Source organism: Aspergillus versicolor, assembly GCF_001890125.1.
Source record: "Aspergillus versicolor CBS 583.65 unplaced genomic scaffold ASPVEscaffold_15, whole genome shotgun sequence".
NCBI classification, from domain to species: domain Eukaryota; kingdom Fungi; phylum Ascomycota; class Eurotiomycetes; order Eurotiales; family Aspergillaceae; genus Aspergillus; species Aspergillus versicolor.
The window spans coordinates 774,888-793,765 of NW_024467538.1; the positions used below are offsets into that span (position 1 = coordinate 774,888).

The 18,878-nt window shown below is 47.1% G+C and overlaps 7 protein-coding genes across 7 annotated transcripts; 3 read left to right on the top strand and 4 right to left on the bottom strand.

Annotated features, from left to right (window-relative positions):
* Window positions 1–260: 260 nt before the first annotated feature.
* On the bottom strand, window positions 261–4,749 carry ASPVEDRAFT_89665 (vacuolar protein sorting/targeting protein 10; the record flags this gene model as incomplete). Its single annotated transcript, XM_040818665.1, has 2 exons — window positions 261–900; window positions 965–4,749. 2 exons carry the CDS (start codon window positions 4,747–4,749, stop codon window positions 261–263), a joined length of 4,425 nt encoding a protein of 1,474 aa, XP_040674209.1.
* A 620-nt stretch (window positions 4,750–5,369) lies between these two features.
* On the bottom strand, window positions 5,370–6,287 carry ASPVEDRAFT_89666 (uncharacterized protein; the record flags this gene model as incomplete). The annotated part of the gene is made up of 1 exon (XM_040818666.1): window positions 5,370–6,287. One exon carries the CDS (start codon window positions 6,285–6,287, stop codon window positions 5,370–5,372), a length of 918 nt encoding a protein of 305 aa, XP_040674210.1.
* A 1,852-nt stretch (window positions 6,288–8,139) lies between these two features.
* ASPVEDRAFT_47613 (exocyst subunit SEC10) lies at window positions 8,140–10,749 on the bottom strand. The gene is made up of 2 exons (XM_040813820.1): window positions 10,525–10,749; window positions 8,140–10,454 (listed from the first exon to the last, which is right to left on the bottom strand). The coding sequence occupies exon 2, from the start codon at window positions 10,386–10,388 to the stop codon at window positions 8,190–8,192; it is 2,199 nt and encodes a 732-aa protein (XP_040674211.1). The 5' UTR covers window positions 10,389–10,454; window positions 10,525–10,749; the 3' UTR covers window positions 8,140–8,189.
* A 226-nt stretch (window positions 10,750–10,975) lies between these two features.
* Window positions 10,976–12,175, top strand: ASPVEDRAFT_143661 (ditrans,polycis-polyprenyl diphosphate synthase; the record flags this gene model as incomplete). Its single annotated transcript, XM_040807928.1, has 2 exons — window positions 10,976–11,465; window positions 11,595–12,175. 2 exons carry the CDS (start codon window positions 10,976–10,978, stop codon window positions 12,173–12,175), a joined length of 1,071 nt encoding a protein of 356 aa, XP_040674212.1.
* A 166-nt stretch (window positions 12,176–12,341) lies between these two features.
* Window positions 12,342–13,463, bottom strand: ASPVEDRAFT_401209 (uncharacterized protein). The gene is made up of 2 exons (XM_040812054.1): window positions 13,152–13,463; window positions 12,342–13,085 (listed from the first exon to the last, which is right to left on the bottom strand). The coding sequence occupies exons 1-2, from the start codon at window positions 13,246–13,248 to the stop codon at window positions 12,523–12,525; spliced, it is 660 nt and encodes a 219-aa protein (XP_040674213.1). The 5' UTR covers window positions 13,249–13,463; the 3' UTR covers window positions 12,342–12,522.
* Window positions 13,464–13,721: 258 nt separating this feature from the next.
* On the top strand, window positions 13,722–15,945 carry ASPVEDRAFT_89669 (ELMO/CED-12 family protein; the record flags this gene model as incomplete). The annotated part of the gene is made up of 3 exons (XM_040818667.1): window positions 13,722–13,985; window positions 14,080–15,430; window positions 15,485–15,945. The coding sequence occupies 3 exons, from the start codon at window positions 13,722–13,724 to the stop codon at window positions 15,943–15,945; spliced, it is 2,076 nt and encodes a 691-aa protein (XP_040674214.1).
* A 605-nt stretch (window positions 15,946–16,550) lies between these two features.
* Window positions 16,551–18,777, top strand: ASPVEDRAFT_57542 (putative cell cycle checkpoint protein Rad17; the record flags this gene model as incomplete). Its single annotated transcript, XM_040815349.1, has 2 exons — window positions 16,551–16,910; window positions 17,005–18,777. 2 exons carry the CDS (start codon window positions 16,551–16,553, stop codon window positions 18,775–18,777), a joined length of 2,133 nt encoding a protein of 710 aa, XP_040674215.1.
* Between the last annotated feature and the right edge of the window lie 101 nt (window positions 18,778–18,878).

Here is an 18,878-nt window from a genome sequence, read left to right on the forward strand (position 1 = left end):
CGACAGGAATCAAATAGGAAAAAATAAATATATCTTAATAGTGGACTCAGAACAAACCTCTACACGCTAGAGAGTTTACCAAAGGACCGAGAGAGCAAAAAGAAAGATAGTAATATTGCAAACCGAATATCCAACAAGCTGATCTAGCCAATATCAAGAGGCAAACCCAGAACGCAGCGCTTATAATATTACATCAACACTCACAACACATTAGTCCGCCAAACGACCAAGCAAAGTTGGAGGGCAAGCTGGTCACAATATTATAACTCATCGTCATCGTCACCGTCAAAGTCTTCGACGCCAAGTAACTCGTCTTCGTCGTCAACGACGCTGCTGTAATCACCTCGTCGTGCTGCGAAGGAACCTCGAGATGCATACGGGCGTTGATAGTTTCTACCACGCGCAATGCGCATAAAGCCGCTTGCGCTCCGCCAGAGGCTCGTGGCCAACAGTGGAAGTGTTTTTGCCACAGCCACAACGGCAGCGATGATAGTAATCGGGATTGTAATCAGCACAGAATCCCGAGATAGCAGTCCTTGCGACCCAGTTGGGGACTCTCCAAGCCGAATCTGGCCAAATTTGCCATCCCATATCGTATAGATATAGTAACCAGCGCCTCCCGCCACCATAATCGGTGTAACAATAGCAAAGAAAAGTCCGATGCCACTGACCCCATGTTTCTTATCATACTCCTCTTGCTTGCCAGGGCAGGGTCGTGACTTGCGACGGTCCATCTCATTGCCGCCTTCGCATGTCGTCTGAGGAATACGGCGATATCCCGTAACCTCCCAGAATTCAACTTCCTCGGGGTGTGCTTGGCAAAACGCAGTGGGGTCCTGAGGCTCTAACCCTGGAACGAGTCGACAGATACCGCCATTTTGAGGTTCGTAGTTATAGTCGCTGGCCAAAGTTAGCTTTGTCTGAGGGGAAGTTATATAGTGTGATAATTCCGGAGTAAGCTCACCATTCGAAATCGGCTTTGGTGCAACTGCAATTTCTTTCGATACTGTGCAAATGAGGTCCTCGCCAATTATTCCAGCACTCAGCCGACGTTTTTTTGCGACGATACTGCGAAACGTGCCCAAATAAACAGTTATACTCTTGGAATGGGTGTTTCGGGTTCCAAAGCTGATAGTCGTCGCTAACTTCTTCACCATTGTCGAACTCACAATCCCTATTATAGAGCCCGCTAAAGTCAATATTGATAGTGATCAGTCCGCCTGAATTTGCACCCCAGATGATAAAATTTTTCGAGGTATCAGACGGTAAGGTCGAGATATCAATTATCTCGATTTCCTCATCCGAGAAGACATGATCGTGCCAAATGGCGCCCTCATCAGTGCTGTAATGAAGAACTTTTGTTGGCTCCTGTTCGGGCACAATTACAATCACAGAGCCCGAGTCGCCATACTCCCACATGTATCTACCTTTCTTCACGGGTTTCCAAGAGATCCCACCATCATGGGTCATGAAAGTGTCAGCTTCGTCTTCGCTGGTTAGATGATCCCCAACATTACCCTGGCCCATCATCAAGCCAATGGCTGAACCGGAAGAAAATGTGTCCCGCAAATCCACACGCTCAGTGTACCCGTGCAGATGAAGTGCGCAGCTATTAGTACCCTTTCCTTCAACAACTGAGCACGAGAACTCCTCTCCATCAGCGTCTTTGAGTGGGGGGGCCAAAAGTGTCCATTCTCCTCCATCATTGTGAGTGATCATTGTCCTCAGCTTTTTGGACACTCCGCTTTGCAATTCTTCGGTGTTGCTCACAATATTCGCTACTATAACTCCTTCCATAGCTTGCATTCTCTCAAAATCAACGTTCCCATTGTGATTCTGGTTCACAGCATCCAAGCTGAGAGCATAGGTCGTCCCATTGCTATTACTCTTGACTATGGAGCCATACTGACTGCCCGTCATATTGTTTCCTTGGACGTACAGGAAGATGGCATGCTCAGAAGTGTCAAGCACAGTATAGAGGTCTTCTGTCGGCACGATGTTGGGTGGGAACTTTAAATCGGCAAACGTTGTGCCATCAACACTGACCCTGGCCTTCAAAGCGCCATTTTCTGGGTTGCGCGACGCTACAATGATATACTCTGCTCTGGTGACATAGTTAACAACTTCTTCATCAACAAGCCTCCACTCTGTGATGCTCTCATCAGTTGTGGACTTAAGCTGCAGCCGGTTATTTTCATTTTCCCCTTCATATTGCTCACAAAAAATGAGGAATTTGCTGTCTGGCCGATTTTCTCTATACTCAAATTCGCATTTTTTGGCGCAGTACCGTATGAGTTTCCAGGTGTCTCCTCGGTCATCACTGAAATAGGCATTCGAATGGCAGCCAGTCTGGCTATCATCATCGTCTCTACCCACCCAAATCAACCAATCTCTCTTGGACGGGTGGAATCTCAATACGGGACTATCCTCATGGGTTGGAGGCGTTCTCGCTTTGAAAGGCCGAAATGTCTCTCCGCGATTGATGGTGTAGAATGCCTTTTCGCTGTCGGTGAGAATGTAAGCTGTATCGCTGTTGTAATGGTGGCGGGCTATTCCTATAACTTTGGCATCTTTCAATTCCTGCCGCCAACTTTTCCCATGGTCGTGAGATACAAATAATTCGTGCTGGCTGCTAAGCATCATGACCGTTTCATCCTCCCCGAGATTGGATACTTGTCGTTCTAAATAATAATAGGCGCGCATACCGGAACTGAAAGAATTTGGAGTTGAGATGATTCCTTTGCGCTTTGTTCCACCATTGGCTTCCTTGCATGGTATTTCGATATCCTTATCAAGATTTACTCCATCTTTGCTATCGCACGCGTCGCCAGGAATCAATCTCCAGCCCGATGGGCCCAGGAACGTATCGGATGGACTAGTACATTTTCCTTCCGGGGGAGTCAAAGACTTGGGTGGGGAACAGCCTTTGCCGTCTTCATTCCGCATGTATTCGCACTCGAAGTCCTCCGCAGTACATTTGCACGGTTCGAATTTCGACATGGAGTTGTTGAATGCTTCCGCAACGAAGCAGTCGGCACTAGCCTTTCTTCGCCTGAAAAACTGTTTGTGTCCCATCAAGCAATCCGGATCACCATTTTCATCCAAGCGAGCCGGCCAATGGGGATCAAAGTCATCGTCTTCGCATTTACGCTCATGCAAGTCATTAAAGTCAATTGCATAAACGAAAAAACCTTCCTTCGAGTGACCGAGAAAGATGAATTTCAAGCTCGTTGAGTCGGGCGTAGTGGTCACAATTGTGTCGGGCATTTCAGCATCGACCTCATGAGGAAGATCAACTGACTTCCACTCCTTTCCATGATCCAGGGAATATTGTATTTTCTTGACTTTAGCTTTATCACTTATTGCCATCAAAACGCTGCCTTGATCACCAAACTCATATTTATGCGGCCCCTTCAAGGCAAGGCGCCAAGTAAGACCAGCGTCATCTGACACATAAAGGTTTCCCTCTGAGTAGGCACCGAGATGATCGCCAGTATTACCGACCCCCATTACCAACCCAGGCGCAGGGCTCGAAAAGACACGGCCTGAGTTTGAATTCGAGTTCACAGAGTGCAAATGAAGGGTTTCGCCATCAACTTTCAGTGGCTGGAAAGTTCGTCCATCATCAAAGCTTATTTTGCTGATAACCTCTTTTCTTGACCCAGTCTCAACTTCCTTCGGGTTTTTGACAGTATTCACCAACACTATCCCTTGAATAGCAGCTATTTTCTCGAAATCAACATAACCTCGTGGGCCGCTATTCGTATTTTCAATGTTGCGAGTAAAATAAGTGCCATCCGAGTTGGAAGTAAAGAGTGCACCCATACCGTGGTGGGCATTCGTTCGAACGTCAACCTGAAGACTATAGTCCGTACTCTCCAAAACGGTATAGGCATCCTCCTCTAACCTATGATCCCCAAATTCCGCCCGATGCCATTTTTCGGTATCCACAGTCACATATAAAGCACGCTCGGTGGTCCCTTGTGAGTCAACGGCTGCGACAATGAATCGCTTGACTTGCGCGATGGCACTGACACCGGATACTGGGCGACCATCCTGGAGTTTAACCTCGATACCTGGGTTATTGAAGTAATCGTCGGAGTAGACAAGTCGGAATGAAAATTTTGATGATGCCTTCAAGCCTGGAACTACACAAATCGTGCGTTTTTCGATATTCTTTGGCACGTCTGAATCTGCTGCAAATTGAGGGTTCCCTACCGCCCAATAGCACCCGCCAGTGCTTTCGGTTAGCACATTTAAGGTACCAAAATCGTCCGTGGTATAATATGATCTGAATGCACATGAAATGCACGGCTTCGTCTCGAGAATGACTTTGCTCGAGTTCCGTCCATGAAAAGAAAAATGACGGTTACTCGAGTCCACAGTGTCCGGGACCGTGAACGACTTCCAGGTCTTCGCTTTGTCCGTCGTAACCCAATGTTTCCCGTCTTGCCCAACTGCATATGCTTTGTCATCGTCAAAAGGATGTTGATGGATGGAAATAACACCATGTTTCATGCCGTCATCCTCAATCTGTTCCCAGTTTTCACCGGCATCAAACGAACGTAGTAGTTCCCCATTTTTCAAGCTTAATAGAATGGTATCGGATTTTTCGAAGTAAAACATGTTATCTGATTCCGCATGGAGCTTATATGAGCTAATGCCGGGTTTCTCTTTCTTCGCGATGGTCGGCGGCAACAAGAGCGCCAATATTAGGCAGCCCAGAAGTCGAATCCATCGGGATATCATGGCCGTTGATCATCAAACATTAGAAGAGGCAAGGTGACTGGAAGCCGGCAGCCGGCAGAAAACCTCGCAATAGACAGGCCGGAATTAGGATCACACTAAAAATGTCCTTCTTTAAGAAAGGCGGCAGAAAAGGCGTAAAAAAACTGGTGGGTTGCAAGCTTAGAATCGAGAATATGTGGCTGCGAGGACTCGGAAAGCTGAAACAGAAGCGTAGATGACCATAGGTATTGTTCTGATAATAATTAATTGATCTCCAGGTGGCCTTGAGAGCTTCGTGGTCACGTGGTTCCACCTAGACCCAGTAGGGGATCGGCCGGACAGCCCACAATTTCGACATTTCATTGCGGAGTATTATTTGCTCAGGACCAGCTGGGAGTGAGTTACGGAGGCCTTCCATCCTCTATTATTGCTTAATTACGACCATACTTTACTTCTTTTGTCTTTATATATACGGGAGAAAAGAAACTGCGTCCGCAAGATCAAAGTACGGCGTCTCTATTTGTTTTAGTTGGTTTGCTGATGCTTGGTACGCTGAGACAACTGGAACCGGGTATATACATGGGCTCAGAATCGCCCGAACGCTAAATAGTATGAATAAAATTACTCAAACAAGTGAAATGTCAATATTTCCGTCGGCGAAACTTGCGCCACATTCTTTTCATCACGCTTTGGTCATCCGCGTCTTGTTCCCAGAACTCCGATATATCATGGGTCAAAGGCAACGGTTCGGTCGTTGTTGTAGGGGTAAGGCAGGAGTCACCCCGAAGATCTGGTCTTGTGAGAGTCATCCTCAACGTCATTTCCCGAGAATTGGGGGTCTGCTGCTGGGGATACGGCTCTGACCGTGAGATCCTTAAATCCCTCTTGTTGTCCACGAAAGACGTATCACGCGAGCCTTGAGGGCTTTCTGTAACATAAGAAAGCCGCGAATACTCTGCGCATGGGTCCTTTTTGGTGCCGCGTATGGGCATATCAACGTCGTCGCCGTCATCACCATCATCATCATCCTCTTCCAGGAATGTACCTTTAAATTTAGGGCCCCGAAAACTTGAACTTGGCTGAACAGAGTCCAGGATTGGGGAACCCTTTTCTTTCAATGCAGGAAATCCAAATTCAATTGCTTCATCAAATTTCTGTGGAGATGCGAGGAAGACTCGAAGCTTAAGGCGAGCTTCTGGGTCGTGGTAGTATTGTGCAGAAGGATCAATGCTGGAGGTCGAAGATTGCGATATATGACGGGATTTGCTTTTACTTGTCGGTTGGGAAAAAGAGGAGCGACTGCTGGCAATATTTGTGAAGACAGGTTGGGATTCGATGGTTGGGCTAGAGACTGGGGTCTTTCCATAAGATGCCAACGAGGCTGACTTGCGAGACAGATTCACTGAGTTGAATGACAGTGTTCTTCTGAAAGACGACCTTCTTTTCGGTGGGAGACATGATTGCGGAGTCGCTACCTGCTGCTGGTAGTTGTTCAGACTTAAGTCGATGTCTGTATCTTCGTCTAGCCAGCGGAAACTATTGTAAAGCGAGTTTTCCATACTGGGGTGGAAGTTGGGGCAGGCGCACAGCGACCCGAAATTTCCGATATCTTAAGCCCAAATACTAAGGCAGAAGGTCCTGCGACGACAGCCTCGGGACTCCAGGAGTCGAGAGTGATGATTTTATGGATGTGGTGGGTTCCGGGGCTTAGCCTGGGGACAAGGTAGCATTGCGATATCAAACCCGGGCTGCGCTCAAAACTATAGCTGGGGAAAGAGGAATCAGCTTTGGACCGGGTTCGAGGTAACTCTAAGATACGGACTTTGGTAGGCCGCGCTCTTGAAAGGAATTATCAGGGTCGCAAGAGACAGTGGAGAGGCAGAAGGTAGAAGAATCAGCAACAAAGATTGGCCGAATCAAGCCATCCTGTTCAGACTTCAGAGTTCAGACGCAATGGTTGATCCGAGTCCCCCTCATCGCCCCCATGTCAAGGCACGGCAGGCGTCAGCTTGAAAGCTTCGAGAATTTGCGAAAAGGGGAGCGCTGGTAGTGCTCGTGGGAACTGCAGTTTCAAGGCAACGGAAATTGTGAAAAACCACAAGGGCCAATGCCAAATGGTACGCTACTTATGGACCAACTCACGCTATGTATAATAGTGTTCATAGTTCAAGAGCAGTAGTTCAGGGATGGGCCGCAATCATTATCAAATCATCCACTGATGGGTCAGGGGCGGGTTCAAGAGCCCCACTCGGCTTCAAGGAAGGCAAACTAAACTCAAACAATTATGACTCCGAACTCGAAGGATTAAGTTTCCCAGAAATTGAGTCTCACTCTTTTATTTTGTTTGCCAAATTGCCATCCGCTTTTCTGGGTGGTTAAGTTGAAGGGCAATTGGCACACCTGGCCCTCCACTGTCAGCAAAGTTCGCAACGACCAGACCCTGAAGTATATGATGGTAAGTATATTTTGCTTTATTTACTGTTGAATTGAAGGATGCCACAACAGAAATCTAGACTATTATCGACCAGTTTAGGACTAGTTCTCACAAGAATGAAACGAAGCGTTGCCTATGTACTCCGTACACCGGAGCATCTGGTCGTCGAGGATCCCTCCTGGTGTACCGCAAAAGGGCCCCGCTCCACGGTAGTTAAGTGAGTTACCTAGTATATAACTAGTCAGTACCATCTGGTTAGCATAACTAAATCTTTCTAGGGTATGAAAGACTTATCACTAGTTTTAACGAGTTGGCTTCGACATAGGCATCTCTGCAGTAATAATCTGTGCGTCCTCCTTCTGTGTGGCCCTTCGTTGACATTGTGTGTTTCGGGTTCTAATTTTAGACCAAATCCTCGGGAAAGTAGAAGTGAGAAATGAACAAAAGAAGGCAAGTAGGCTTATATCTGTCCTTCATTGACGATTGTTTTCTAGATGTAAAACCTACGTGTCGGTGACTCATAAAACATTACCGGTCAGCATTTGTTGCATTGCCGCAGTGTTCGAGTCCTCTCTGCGAGAAACATATGCTCTGACATCCTGTGCACCAAGACCAGCCTCTGTACCAGTTCCTCCAGGCCCTCGTCCGGAGGGTTCGGGTCTAGCGTTGGCAGAGCTGCCAGGCCCGCGTATTCTCTCCCGCAAAGCCTCAGGCCCGATAACAAAAAGACTACCAACTTCAAGTAGCACGTCTAGCACCCCGCTCGGCGCCCTTATATGGTCATCTATATCCCACGATTTAAGCAAATTGGCGTACTGGGTCATATCCTTTGTGACCATTAGTCCACCAGGACCGTTGACAACAAACCGCTTGAAATGTTCAAGGAGCAGAGCGCGAACACCCAGGACAATTTCCGTAAGCAGCTGGCGCAAGTTGGTCCCGCTTGCTGGCAGCGACTTCACCGCAATATCATGGGCACGGGCTAGAAAAGCACAAAGTGTTGAACAAGTCTTATACCTGGTCAGTATCATTCTCTCACTAGGGTACAGGAGGAACAACGAACCGGCGTCTGTAATTTCTCTAACCAAGCTGTACTATCACCCTCCTTGGGTCGGAAATCGTTTTTCCTTTGACTGGACAGTATCTTATTCGCCCACATGAGTGCGGTATCGATGACTTTCTGTTCTATGGTGTTTATTTTTTCTTCTATACGGGCAGTTGCCAGGTTGGTCTTCTTTTCCATCTCACGACGCGTGGTAACGCTACCTGTTGCAAGAGGAATAAGCAGCGTATTGACACACATTACCATTAAATTCGCGATGCTAATCGATTCACGCACGCCCGGTAAATAAGAGAAATCTGGCTCGGTCTTTCCTGATTCTTGCGCTGTTGCAGCTTCTAGAGCGGCATCGAGGCAAATTTCAAGATAACCCTCTCCCATGATAGATAGTAGAAGATTCAAGAGTGTGAACATATCTTTTGGTGTTTCATTATTCATGCTCAGCTCAAGTCCTCTACCAACAGCTTCCGCAAGCCATTTGAGCATCCTTTTGGCAAAGGATACGCTGGGTTGCTCGTCCTCCTCGCTGAATTTGATGTCGTTGGACTTTGTGGGATCGTTAGACTCTTTCAAGCCTGCAATCTGGATAAGAACCTGTCTCTGTGTAGGAGAAAGTTCAGAGGACTCTAAGCGGTTTATATATGCTTCACGCGCGGATGCAAGAAGCTCGCTGCTGGATTTTGCGAGAGAGGCCATGAAAGTTGTTGTGGTTTTCTTTCTACGGCCATGAAATGTGGTAAATTTGAAGAGTAAAGATGTATACAACTCCTCCAGTGTTCTCTTTTCTCTCTCAATGTACGATGAGCCAACGAAGTAGGGCACGAACAAATCCTCTAATTGCTGATCAAGGATAAGCGAGGTTTGCGAGGATATAGTTTCTGGATGCTCAGTCAGTCCATGTGCTTTCAAGTCGTCCACCAGTGCACTAATTGAGCTGCGAGAACTCTGTAAAGATCGGAGGAAAGCTAGGGATGAGACACTAATTGCCTTCTCTAGAACCATCTCAAGTCTCTGCTGAATGGATTGTTGGAACACCCGTTGAAGGAATTTTCCGAGTACCTGCTCATGGTTGGGGAAGGCGCGCTTGATGATAGCTGATTCCTCTTGAACCACAACCCTGACTTCGTCAATCAGCGACTGAAGGCTCGGTTCCACCCCTGAAAGTTCTGCATCTGGGTCCGCAAGCCTTTCCCAAGACTCGTCATTCCCTCCAACCTCTTCTGTAACCAGTTGACTTCGGTCGATGAAGAATTGGTGTTGGTTGACAAACAACGCAACGACGCTTGCCCCGCCATTGAAATCTTGAAGCACCGTAGCACAATCCTTCATCCCTTCGAAGTTTGCTTTGCGATAGAAGTCGTCGAATTGTCTTAAAAGATCTTTTTCAAGAGTCTCGGAAAACTTTTCGATGATCTCGCGCGTATTCCATCTGAATTCATTATTCCCTTGCAAAGTGATACCGGCTGATGTAGGATGCCCATTCTTGTACGGCTCACTGCCTCTATGGTTTGGTTCCTTCCAGCTGTTCGGGTCAAGCCGCTGGCTAATCCTGAGTAGCTGTCGCGCAATATGTGCAGACCGCACCTTTGCTTCCCCAGATCCAGATCGTCTTAGATTCTCGAGAAGAGTAATCTCTCCCTTATTACTCACTCCATCCCAGCATTCCAATAGAAAGTGGGCATCGAGTGCTCGACGTCGTTGTCGATCAAGTTCTTCCAGCCTCCGCCCCGTTTCTACAGCCATATTTCCAGTTGCACCGGCCAATTCTCCTCCGGGGAGCCCAGAGCCATGAAGCGACGTGTCCAGCTGTTGAAATGATTCAATGGCTTGCTTCAATTTCTTCCCTAAGGTATTAAGGTTTTGAGAGTGCTGTGCCTCGGCCCTACGAACAGCCGCAGACAGTTCGTTTTCTTTGATTTCCAAGTCGCCGGACAACTCACCCAAACGTCGCTGCGCATGTTCGAAGGTCCGGATGAGAGGTTTGGGGTCAAAGGCCTGATTCCCACTGGCAGGGCCAAGAGTAGAGCGGCGGTTCGAGATTGCAGAGTCGGAAAGAGCCTCAATAAACTCCTTGACTATGTAATCGCGACTTGAGAAGTCTTCGAGGGTGAAGCTTGGGCCTTTGGGGAAAACCGATCGGGAGGTAGGGTTCGACGGTAAAGACATAGTCACATTGACTTGGAACCGAGTAAACTGTTTTGCAGCATGGGCGCTTCAAGGGGTGTGTTCTAACTGTAAGTTGTAAGTGATGGCTTTTTATCATCACCCTGGGAGGAAGGAGGGCAATCGACGGGGCCCATACATGATGCACCACGAGCCAAAGCGGAGAAGGAAGCTTCGTGCCCGCCCAGTGCTACAATCCAAACCCCGGTTCGAATCCGGACACACGCCTTTTTTTAAAAAAAAAAAAAAAAAATTAAAAGGAAAGTCAGTTATAACCAGATTGCGAAAGTGAGGTGGGGTTTTTGGAATTCCATGTGCACATAGGTCTGTTCTTCACAAGATACCCTTTAGGATTCTCCGGTGAGAAGGACACATCAGCAAGACTGCATTGACGAAGCTGCTACCTATCGCCAGGCCAATATGGTCTGGCCACACCGAAGGCGGAAGGGACTGCGTCTGATCGCAACCACGGAGGTTTGGAAACCTTGGTTGATCGCTTTTTCATCTCCATGGCTCATTTCGGCCTACAACATTTCCCCCCATCACAAGTCTACCAGCTACCAGCGTCGCAACGCCACTATTTTACGATCATGGTTTCAAACCGAGATAGAGAATTGCTCAGGAATAATATTCGCTCCAGGGGAGGCAAGCTTAGTGCAACCGATCGCGAAGATATCTTGAAACCATACCTTCCAGATCCATCCGAACTTCCACGCTGGCCACCTCAGCGACGCAAGAAACTTCCCCGCAAAACACCAATCCGTACATTCGTCAAATCGCAAATTCATCTCGTTACATACACGTTTCTTCATATCTTCTTTGGCATTGCCGTACGACTTGTCCAGTGTTATCATGCTGTCGTGGATCGTATCCTCGCGATCATTTACTATCACCACCGAACGCCAGAGCTGATACGGAAAGATGTTAAGGGTCTCGACCGCTTACCTGAGCATTTGAGTGTGGTTCTATCTCTCCGCAAAGAAGACGATGCTTTACCGATCCTCATGGATGAAGTTGCAGAACTTGTGTCTTGGTCAGTTAGTGCTGGCATACCAGTACTAAGTGTATACGAGAGGAGTGGTAAGTGCAAGATCAGTGGAATCCTGGTAGTTGCAGCTGCCACACCGTTGGCTACACCATCGAGTTCGCTTTGCTACGGGGACTGAACTTCCAGCTCAGAGACATTATGTGCTAAACAATATCCCTCAGGTGTTCTCAAATCCTGCATTCCGATTCTACATCAAGCGATCACCAACAAGCTGTCATCTTACTTTGGTACCTCACAACAGCCCGGCCTCCAACTATTCGCACCCCATCACCCGGTTTACGAAAACCGTCAAGGTGGAGACGCTTCTCACACTTCTTTGGCCGTACTTCTCTTGTCTGCCACAGATGGACAGGAGACCTTCGTTGATTTGACGAAGACATTAGCGGAAATGTCACAGAATGGAAAGCTTTCTCCGGAGGACATCACGACAGAATTAGTTGATGCAGAGATTAGCGAGATAACCACGCAACCATCTCAGGAGGTTACGTCAACCTCTACTCAAAACGATATCGATTGTCCCCGAATCCCTCAGCCAGTCAAGCCAGAACCTGATCTTCTTCTGGTGTTTGGCCAATCTCTGAAACTCAACGGGTATCCACCCTGGCATATACGCCTTACCGAGATGTACTGCACAGGTGTCAATAGTGATGGAGTATCAGGCAACAATGAAACTGTAGAGTACCAAGGATTCCTCAGGGGCCTTTGGCACTATGCCGGCGCTCAAATGAGATTTGGACGTTGAGTACTATTCGGAAGAGGATATACATATGATGTGATGTATACTCGTATGAAAAGACTTTATGACTCTGTCGTTCGGTATTTTGCAATTAGTAATAACCGCCATTCAAGTTTATCTATAGAACGATGAGAAAAGCGCTGTGATGAAATAACATGCCAGCGGTCAAGAAGCTCCGGCAGATCACTGTGTTTAACTTAGCAGCAGCTACTGATAATAGTCGTTCTGGGCTGTGTGATATGCCATGCTGCTGGTACTCGGTAACCAGACATATATGTGTGTCAAGTGGCGTGTTTCTAGTCGTAAACGTAACCAATATTGCCTCCTTAATTTTTACACAAGAGTATATTGGATCACTCCAAGATGCTAGCATCTGTCCGCGACTGCAGACCCTCTAGGGAACTCCGCCCTCGCTCTTGATTTTCCTGGCCAGCCCGGCTATGGCAGTCAGCTACGTCACACCGTCGCAAACAGATAAAGCAAGCGTGTTGGCCACACAAATCGCAGTCGGCATAAGCTTCGAGGAGCTCTAGAATAGTGGGTTTTCTGTGGCATATGTGGTAGGAGCGTAGAAATGACGCTGATGCGCCAGATATGTGCTGCGATGGCCTCGATGCTGGAGTTCTAGGAAACAATGCCGGCGGTGAAATATTCAGGTTGGTCGGTAAGCATATGGGCTGAGCCACAGCCTTGTTTTGTATTGCATCAAAGTAAAACCGCAGAGCAAACGAGAGATGTGGAGTCTGTTGTGAGTAGAAGGATGGCTGCTGAAGAGCTCGTCGTTTCCGATTAAGGCATTGTAGGTGCGAAGAACATTCACTGTTACAATGCTTCAATGGGCCCGCATAGCCCAAGTGGAACGAAGTATCAAGAGTATGAACTTGTGGCGTAATTATCCTGATACTAATCAAGAATCAGAGAATCGGTAAATTGAGGGAAGTTCGGAGATATTATCCTTCCGGGCTCTGTAAACCATGCTCACCTATTGATAGAATGAAGGACGTCCACTTGAAGTGTGACTCTCTTTCTCTTTTTCCGGTCTGCGCTGAGCAGAAAATATCACTGTGTCCAGGCCACATACTTGGCAACTATTCGAGGGCAGAGTCAGCACAAGAGCAAAAGTATAGGAGCCCAAAAGAAGGTAGTATTATATGCCAAACACTTATCTCGAGAGCTTTAACCCCAGCGTGCTGAACTGCTGCATTCACTAACTTACCGCCCATTAAATCCAACGCTCGTGCTCGTGGAGTCAGGACTAACCATATCTGGATTCAAAACTCTCGTGAATGGATCCGGTTTTCATCGTTTAATTGGATACTCATAACTCCTAGTGAGCTGTGGCTCCACCCACCGACTCGGTGCTGGTCTCCTGGCAAATCGCGCGTCCGGGATTTGGATCTCCTCTCCCCCTCAAATGTACTTTGAAGTTGGGGGTCTGCGGTTTCATTATTGTTGTTTGGCATGGGGCAGCAATTGCATTCTCAGGCACTTGCAAGTATTTCTTGACTACTAGCACATGTTTCGCCAGTGAATACACAAGCACCAATCTACTATGGAGATTAATGTGACCGAGCTAGTCGAGAGACTAGGAAATGAAGAAGATGCGGTGCGCAAAATGGCCGTGTTCAAACTCCAAAGCAGTATTGGAGACCCTTCGTTTGCAGATGTTTTCATCGCAGAAGGCGGCTTGACACGACTTCGCTATCTCACCTTGAATGCCAGTGGAAATACCCTGGCATACAGCTTAACCAGCTTTGCAAGACTCCTAGAAGTCGATAAGGGATGGGAATGCGTGGACCAGGAATTAGTGGAACGAGTATGTTCTCAACAGTACAATGTTCCCAAAACTGTTTGTGCTGGCGTCTTTCACAGACTCTTTACTAATGCAAGATGCCTCTCATTTTGTCTAGGTCGTTGAGCTTATCGTTACGCACCCTCTAGTAAACATCTTGAGAGGTGCAATGTCTATTCTTGTCTCCATCGTTTCCCATCCTTCTCCAGCTGGTCACACATCAATGAACGGAGTGTTCGGATTCCGAGCTCTGAAGCCTGCAATCGCCATTTATCCGCAATTTCTAGAAATGCTTGTCAGCAGACTCTCTTCAGCCGATCACGCACTCTGTGCCAATGCTCTACAATTGATCAACTCGCTGATGCGCGATTCCATAACAAATGACTCGGAACTTGAATGGCCGAAATTTATCCAGAAACTGCAAGATCTCGGTGTTATTAAAGCTGTCTATTCGTTGATGCAAGGCACGGCATTACAGGACCATGCGCACCCTCTAATTGAATTCCAATCTCTCACGAAAATTCTCCTGCGAAGATGGCGGGATATATCCTTAGACCTGGATAAACCAGAGCATAGGAGGGCTCTCAAAGGAATTCATCTTGCCAGTACTCAAGAAAAAGTAACTGAAATTGGCAACGATATCCGCCGATCAAAGAAACATAATTCAGACAAATGGCGGCGATTAGGCTTCGAGTCCGAAAGTCCGGTATTACAATTTGAGGAGATGGGGTTTCTGGGCATGATGGACTTGGCGGATTTTGTTCGGAATCACCAGGACGAATTCCAGAAAATGCTCCTTGAGCAGTCAACTAAATCACCTGAACAACGTTGTCCGATTGCCCGCGCTTCCCTATCCGTTACATCGATTCTATACGACCATTTTGAGGTTGATAAGTCCGAAACCGAAGACAAGACTTATTTGTTACTGGAGTCCCGTTCTAATCTGGATAAACTATTCAAGCCACTTCTGTTACACTGGACCAGATTACATGTCGGAGGCTTGTATGCATTTTTCCGTCTGTGGAAATCAACGAGCGCAGAGATTGAAGACTACGATAAAATCGTTGAGCTTGTTCGTATACTGATCGAGTCAGTCGTTGGAAGCGCTCCTCGAACGAAAGATGTGCAAGACGTGGAAGAAGAATTAACAGACTTTGAATATATCCGACTGCGCAACCTACAAATGGAGCTGTTGGAGCTCACTTACGAAGACGTTTGGGGACAGCATTTGCAGCAGGTACGCGAAGAGTTACAGCACGAGGCCCTCCTGTTTGTCAAGGAGCAAAGAATCCGGTGTCTACTACAGGGTTCTTGGTTTCCCAACGATGGCACCCCTAAAACGGACGGGAAATCAGAATATCCCAAGTGGAGGTATATCCAACTCTCACACAACCGAAGATTTCTCCATTTTGGAGATTTCGAGGGTATAAATAGAAAACGCCCGGAGCTCGATGTGCTTACGGGGAAAAGTGAGTTATTCCTGCATGTCAGCAGTTTTGACCGCCAAGCTAATGTTTCGTCAGTCGACTTATCTATTGTATCTTCGGTGGTCTCTAATGTATCAGCATCGCCCGACAATGCATCTTCTTCAACAGTTAAAAGTATGCCACATCATGTTTCATCCACAAAAATCTCGATCTATGGCTATGTCCAAGCCGCCACTTCCGGTGATATCCAAAAAAGCAATGGCCATTCACGCTCGACTAGCAGAGCCACACAAAGAGAGGCTACTCTTTTAACTCTCCGTCCAGAGTCCCCAAGTGTTGCGTCTGAGTGGCTCGACGGTTTGCTCATGCTTCTAAACCAACAACCTATTACCGCTGAGACAAGCAAGTTGATAAAACTAATTAGTAACTACGGACTTAAAATTCGGCTACTAAATGTCCGTTTTGATGATGCAGAATTTGGAGGCGAAGCCCCATCTGTTCCGTCACGTGATGGCCTTACTGATGATTACTATTATGATATCTTTGGTGGTTCCTAAAACGCCAACAGCGCCATAATTCAGGAGTTAATCAACACCTCACAAACAATCTGCATTCATGTATCTATATTATAATTAACTAAGTATAGCGCACTATTCTTTATAATTTCATGAGTCATTCCTGGAACCTCAGACTAGGCAATTGGTGTTCTATCGACATCCATTGAAATCTTCAACGCGATCAGCCAATCCCCAATCTCCAAATGCATCAGGATAAACAAATGTCCAAACCTACCGATGGCCTGTAACACCTAGGTATGTTTTTTGTAGTTGATTTAATAGGCATTTGATGTAGCCGTATGTAAGTAAATGGAACGGAACTTCGGTTGCGCGGACGGTCACGCGGTAGAGAAAAGTCCATACCCTCTAGGTCTCTCTCTCCTGTTTTTCCGAGCCCACATTCCTGCATTATTTCCGTTACCGATCCATCAAACTCTCTTACTCGTGTCCAGAATCCTCCCATGAAACGCGATCACGGCGCACCAAATTTAAACAAACAATCAATACACGAACTACCTCGACCCACAGCCGACCTGAATGGTTCGAAACGGCGATGACCCTGCAATTTGGCGAAGTCGGGTAGCGCAGCTCCGGCAGTTAAAGAGATGGGTGACAACGAAGACTTGATTGAGGATGACTATGATTCCTATGACGAATTATTCGCCCAGCACTTTACGGACGAGAAACTTTCGCAACTTGATGGAACGGAAGCTGTGCCTACCCAAGATAAACCTCCAATATCCTTTCGAACGAAAAATGGACAGAAATCTACAAACAACGCCAAGCGCTTCATTTTACGATCAAAAAACTCTCAAGATCCCAAGTTGCAAAATGAACGGAAAGAGAAATTACCTTGGGCACAGAGATATGCTCCCCAAACGCTGGAGGAACTGGCGGTTCACAAAAAAAAGGTCAGCGATGTAGAGCAGTGGTTGAACAATGCACTCACTGGAAAAGCTCGAAAAGTATGTCAGAACTAACCCTCTTCCCGCTAGTTTTTTACCTAGAATGAACTACTTACCACTGTCCTTTGGGGTTCCAAATTGCTGACCAACATAGAATCTACTTGTTCTCAAAGGACCTGCAGGGAGTGGGAAAACCGCGACGATATCCTTACTATCGGACAAATTGAAATTCAATGTATTGGAGTGGAAACCCCCGTCAGGCTCCGAGTACGGGGGAAAGGATTTTGTCTCTTTTGGGGCCCAGTTTGATGGATTTCTGAGCCGCAGCCATAAGTTTTGCAGCCTTCGCTTGGATAGCAGTGATGGTGCACAGTCACCCATGAAAGACAATCACTTCCAGCGACGTATCATTCTCATTGAAGAATTTCCAACCTTATCAGGTCCAACTGCGTCTGTTCTCGCTGCTTTTCGGTTATCTATATTACGATATATCTCCATGGATGCACCACATTTCCAAACTGGTTATTATAGCGGTGAAACTGGGATACCACCAATTGTCATAATTGTGTCCGAATCATATTCAAACCCCGAGTCCTCGCTCGAAAACCTGACCGTTCACCGCCTGCTTGGTCGCGAAATCTCAAACCATCCGAGGACGAGTGTCATCGAGTTTAATAGCATTGCGCCCACGTTCATGTCCAAAGCGCTGAAGCTAGTTTTGAAAAAGAGCGCATGTCAGCCCATGGTTAACCAAACTTCAACGCAGCTAACAATCAATGCTATCTCTATGATAGGTGATATTCGAAATGCAATCGCCTCCTTAGAGTTTTTTTGTCTCGGCACCGACAACCGATGGTCCGGGGAGGTTCACAGCGCTACCAACATCAAAGACGCGGGTAGAAGTCGCAAAAATATCCCCCCTGTCAACAGTGAGACACGAATTTTATCTCAAAGGGAAGCCGGTCTCGGTTTATTCCACGCAGTTGGAAAAATCATTTACAATAAACGAAACGGCGGCACTGATACCGAGAATCCACAAGACCCTGACCGGCCCGGTGTCTCTCAGGTGCATGTTAATGAGTTATTAAATGAAACTGGAACAGATATTCAATCGTTCATTAGTGCCCTCCATGAGAACTATGTGCCCTCTTGCAACGGACCGTCATTCACTAGATGTCTAGATGACTGTATACTATCGCTGTCGGACAGTGATGTGCTCTGCGTTGACCGAAGGGGCCTCAATAGGCCCCAATCTGGTTTTGGGACCAATTTCGTCAAACCTGGGACTGGTGTTGACTTTCTACGACAAGAAGAAATAAGCTATCAAGTTGCTGTACGCGGTCTTCTCTTGTGTCTCCCGTATCCTGTGAAAAGACAGGTTTCACATACAGGCAGTGCGAGTCATTCAAATAACCCTCATAAGCTATCCTTTCCCCCTGTCATCCAACTGACTCGTCAATTCGAAGAAACGCGGAATATCATAGATTCGTGGGGAAACGCCCTGCTTAGTTCCACCGGACAGCTGAGTGCAGTCCTACTACTAGGCCACGCCGGGTCTACATCGCACAGGTCTACTCGTGCAGAAGGGGTGGGATTTCAGAACAATGGCTCTGAAATATCGACGTCTGTCGCTGTTCCAATCGCGCGCAATGATCTAATACTTCATCAGTTGCCCTATATGACGATGATCCTTGAAAAGGGTGTAGGGTCGAGGAGCGCCCAAAAAATTACCAGCCCTGAAACCCGCGGCCCCAAGTACCGCCTGCAACAAGACGCGCAATATGCATGGGGCTCATCTGCTTCCGGTTTTCGAAAGCTCGGACGTGAAACTCAGAGTACCCAACTCGAACGGCAGGCACTAGCGGCTTCGCAAGCAGACGATGGGCAGCTTTTTCTCGAGGACGACGACATTGTAGATGATCCATGATTTTATTCTTTCGGATGGCCCACATTCGCCTGGTTTATATGCAGATGAGTCTAACCGCGGTATCCGCAAGGCGATTAACAAACCCATCACCACGATATAAA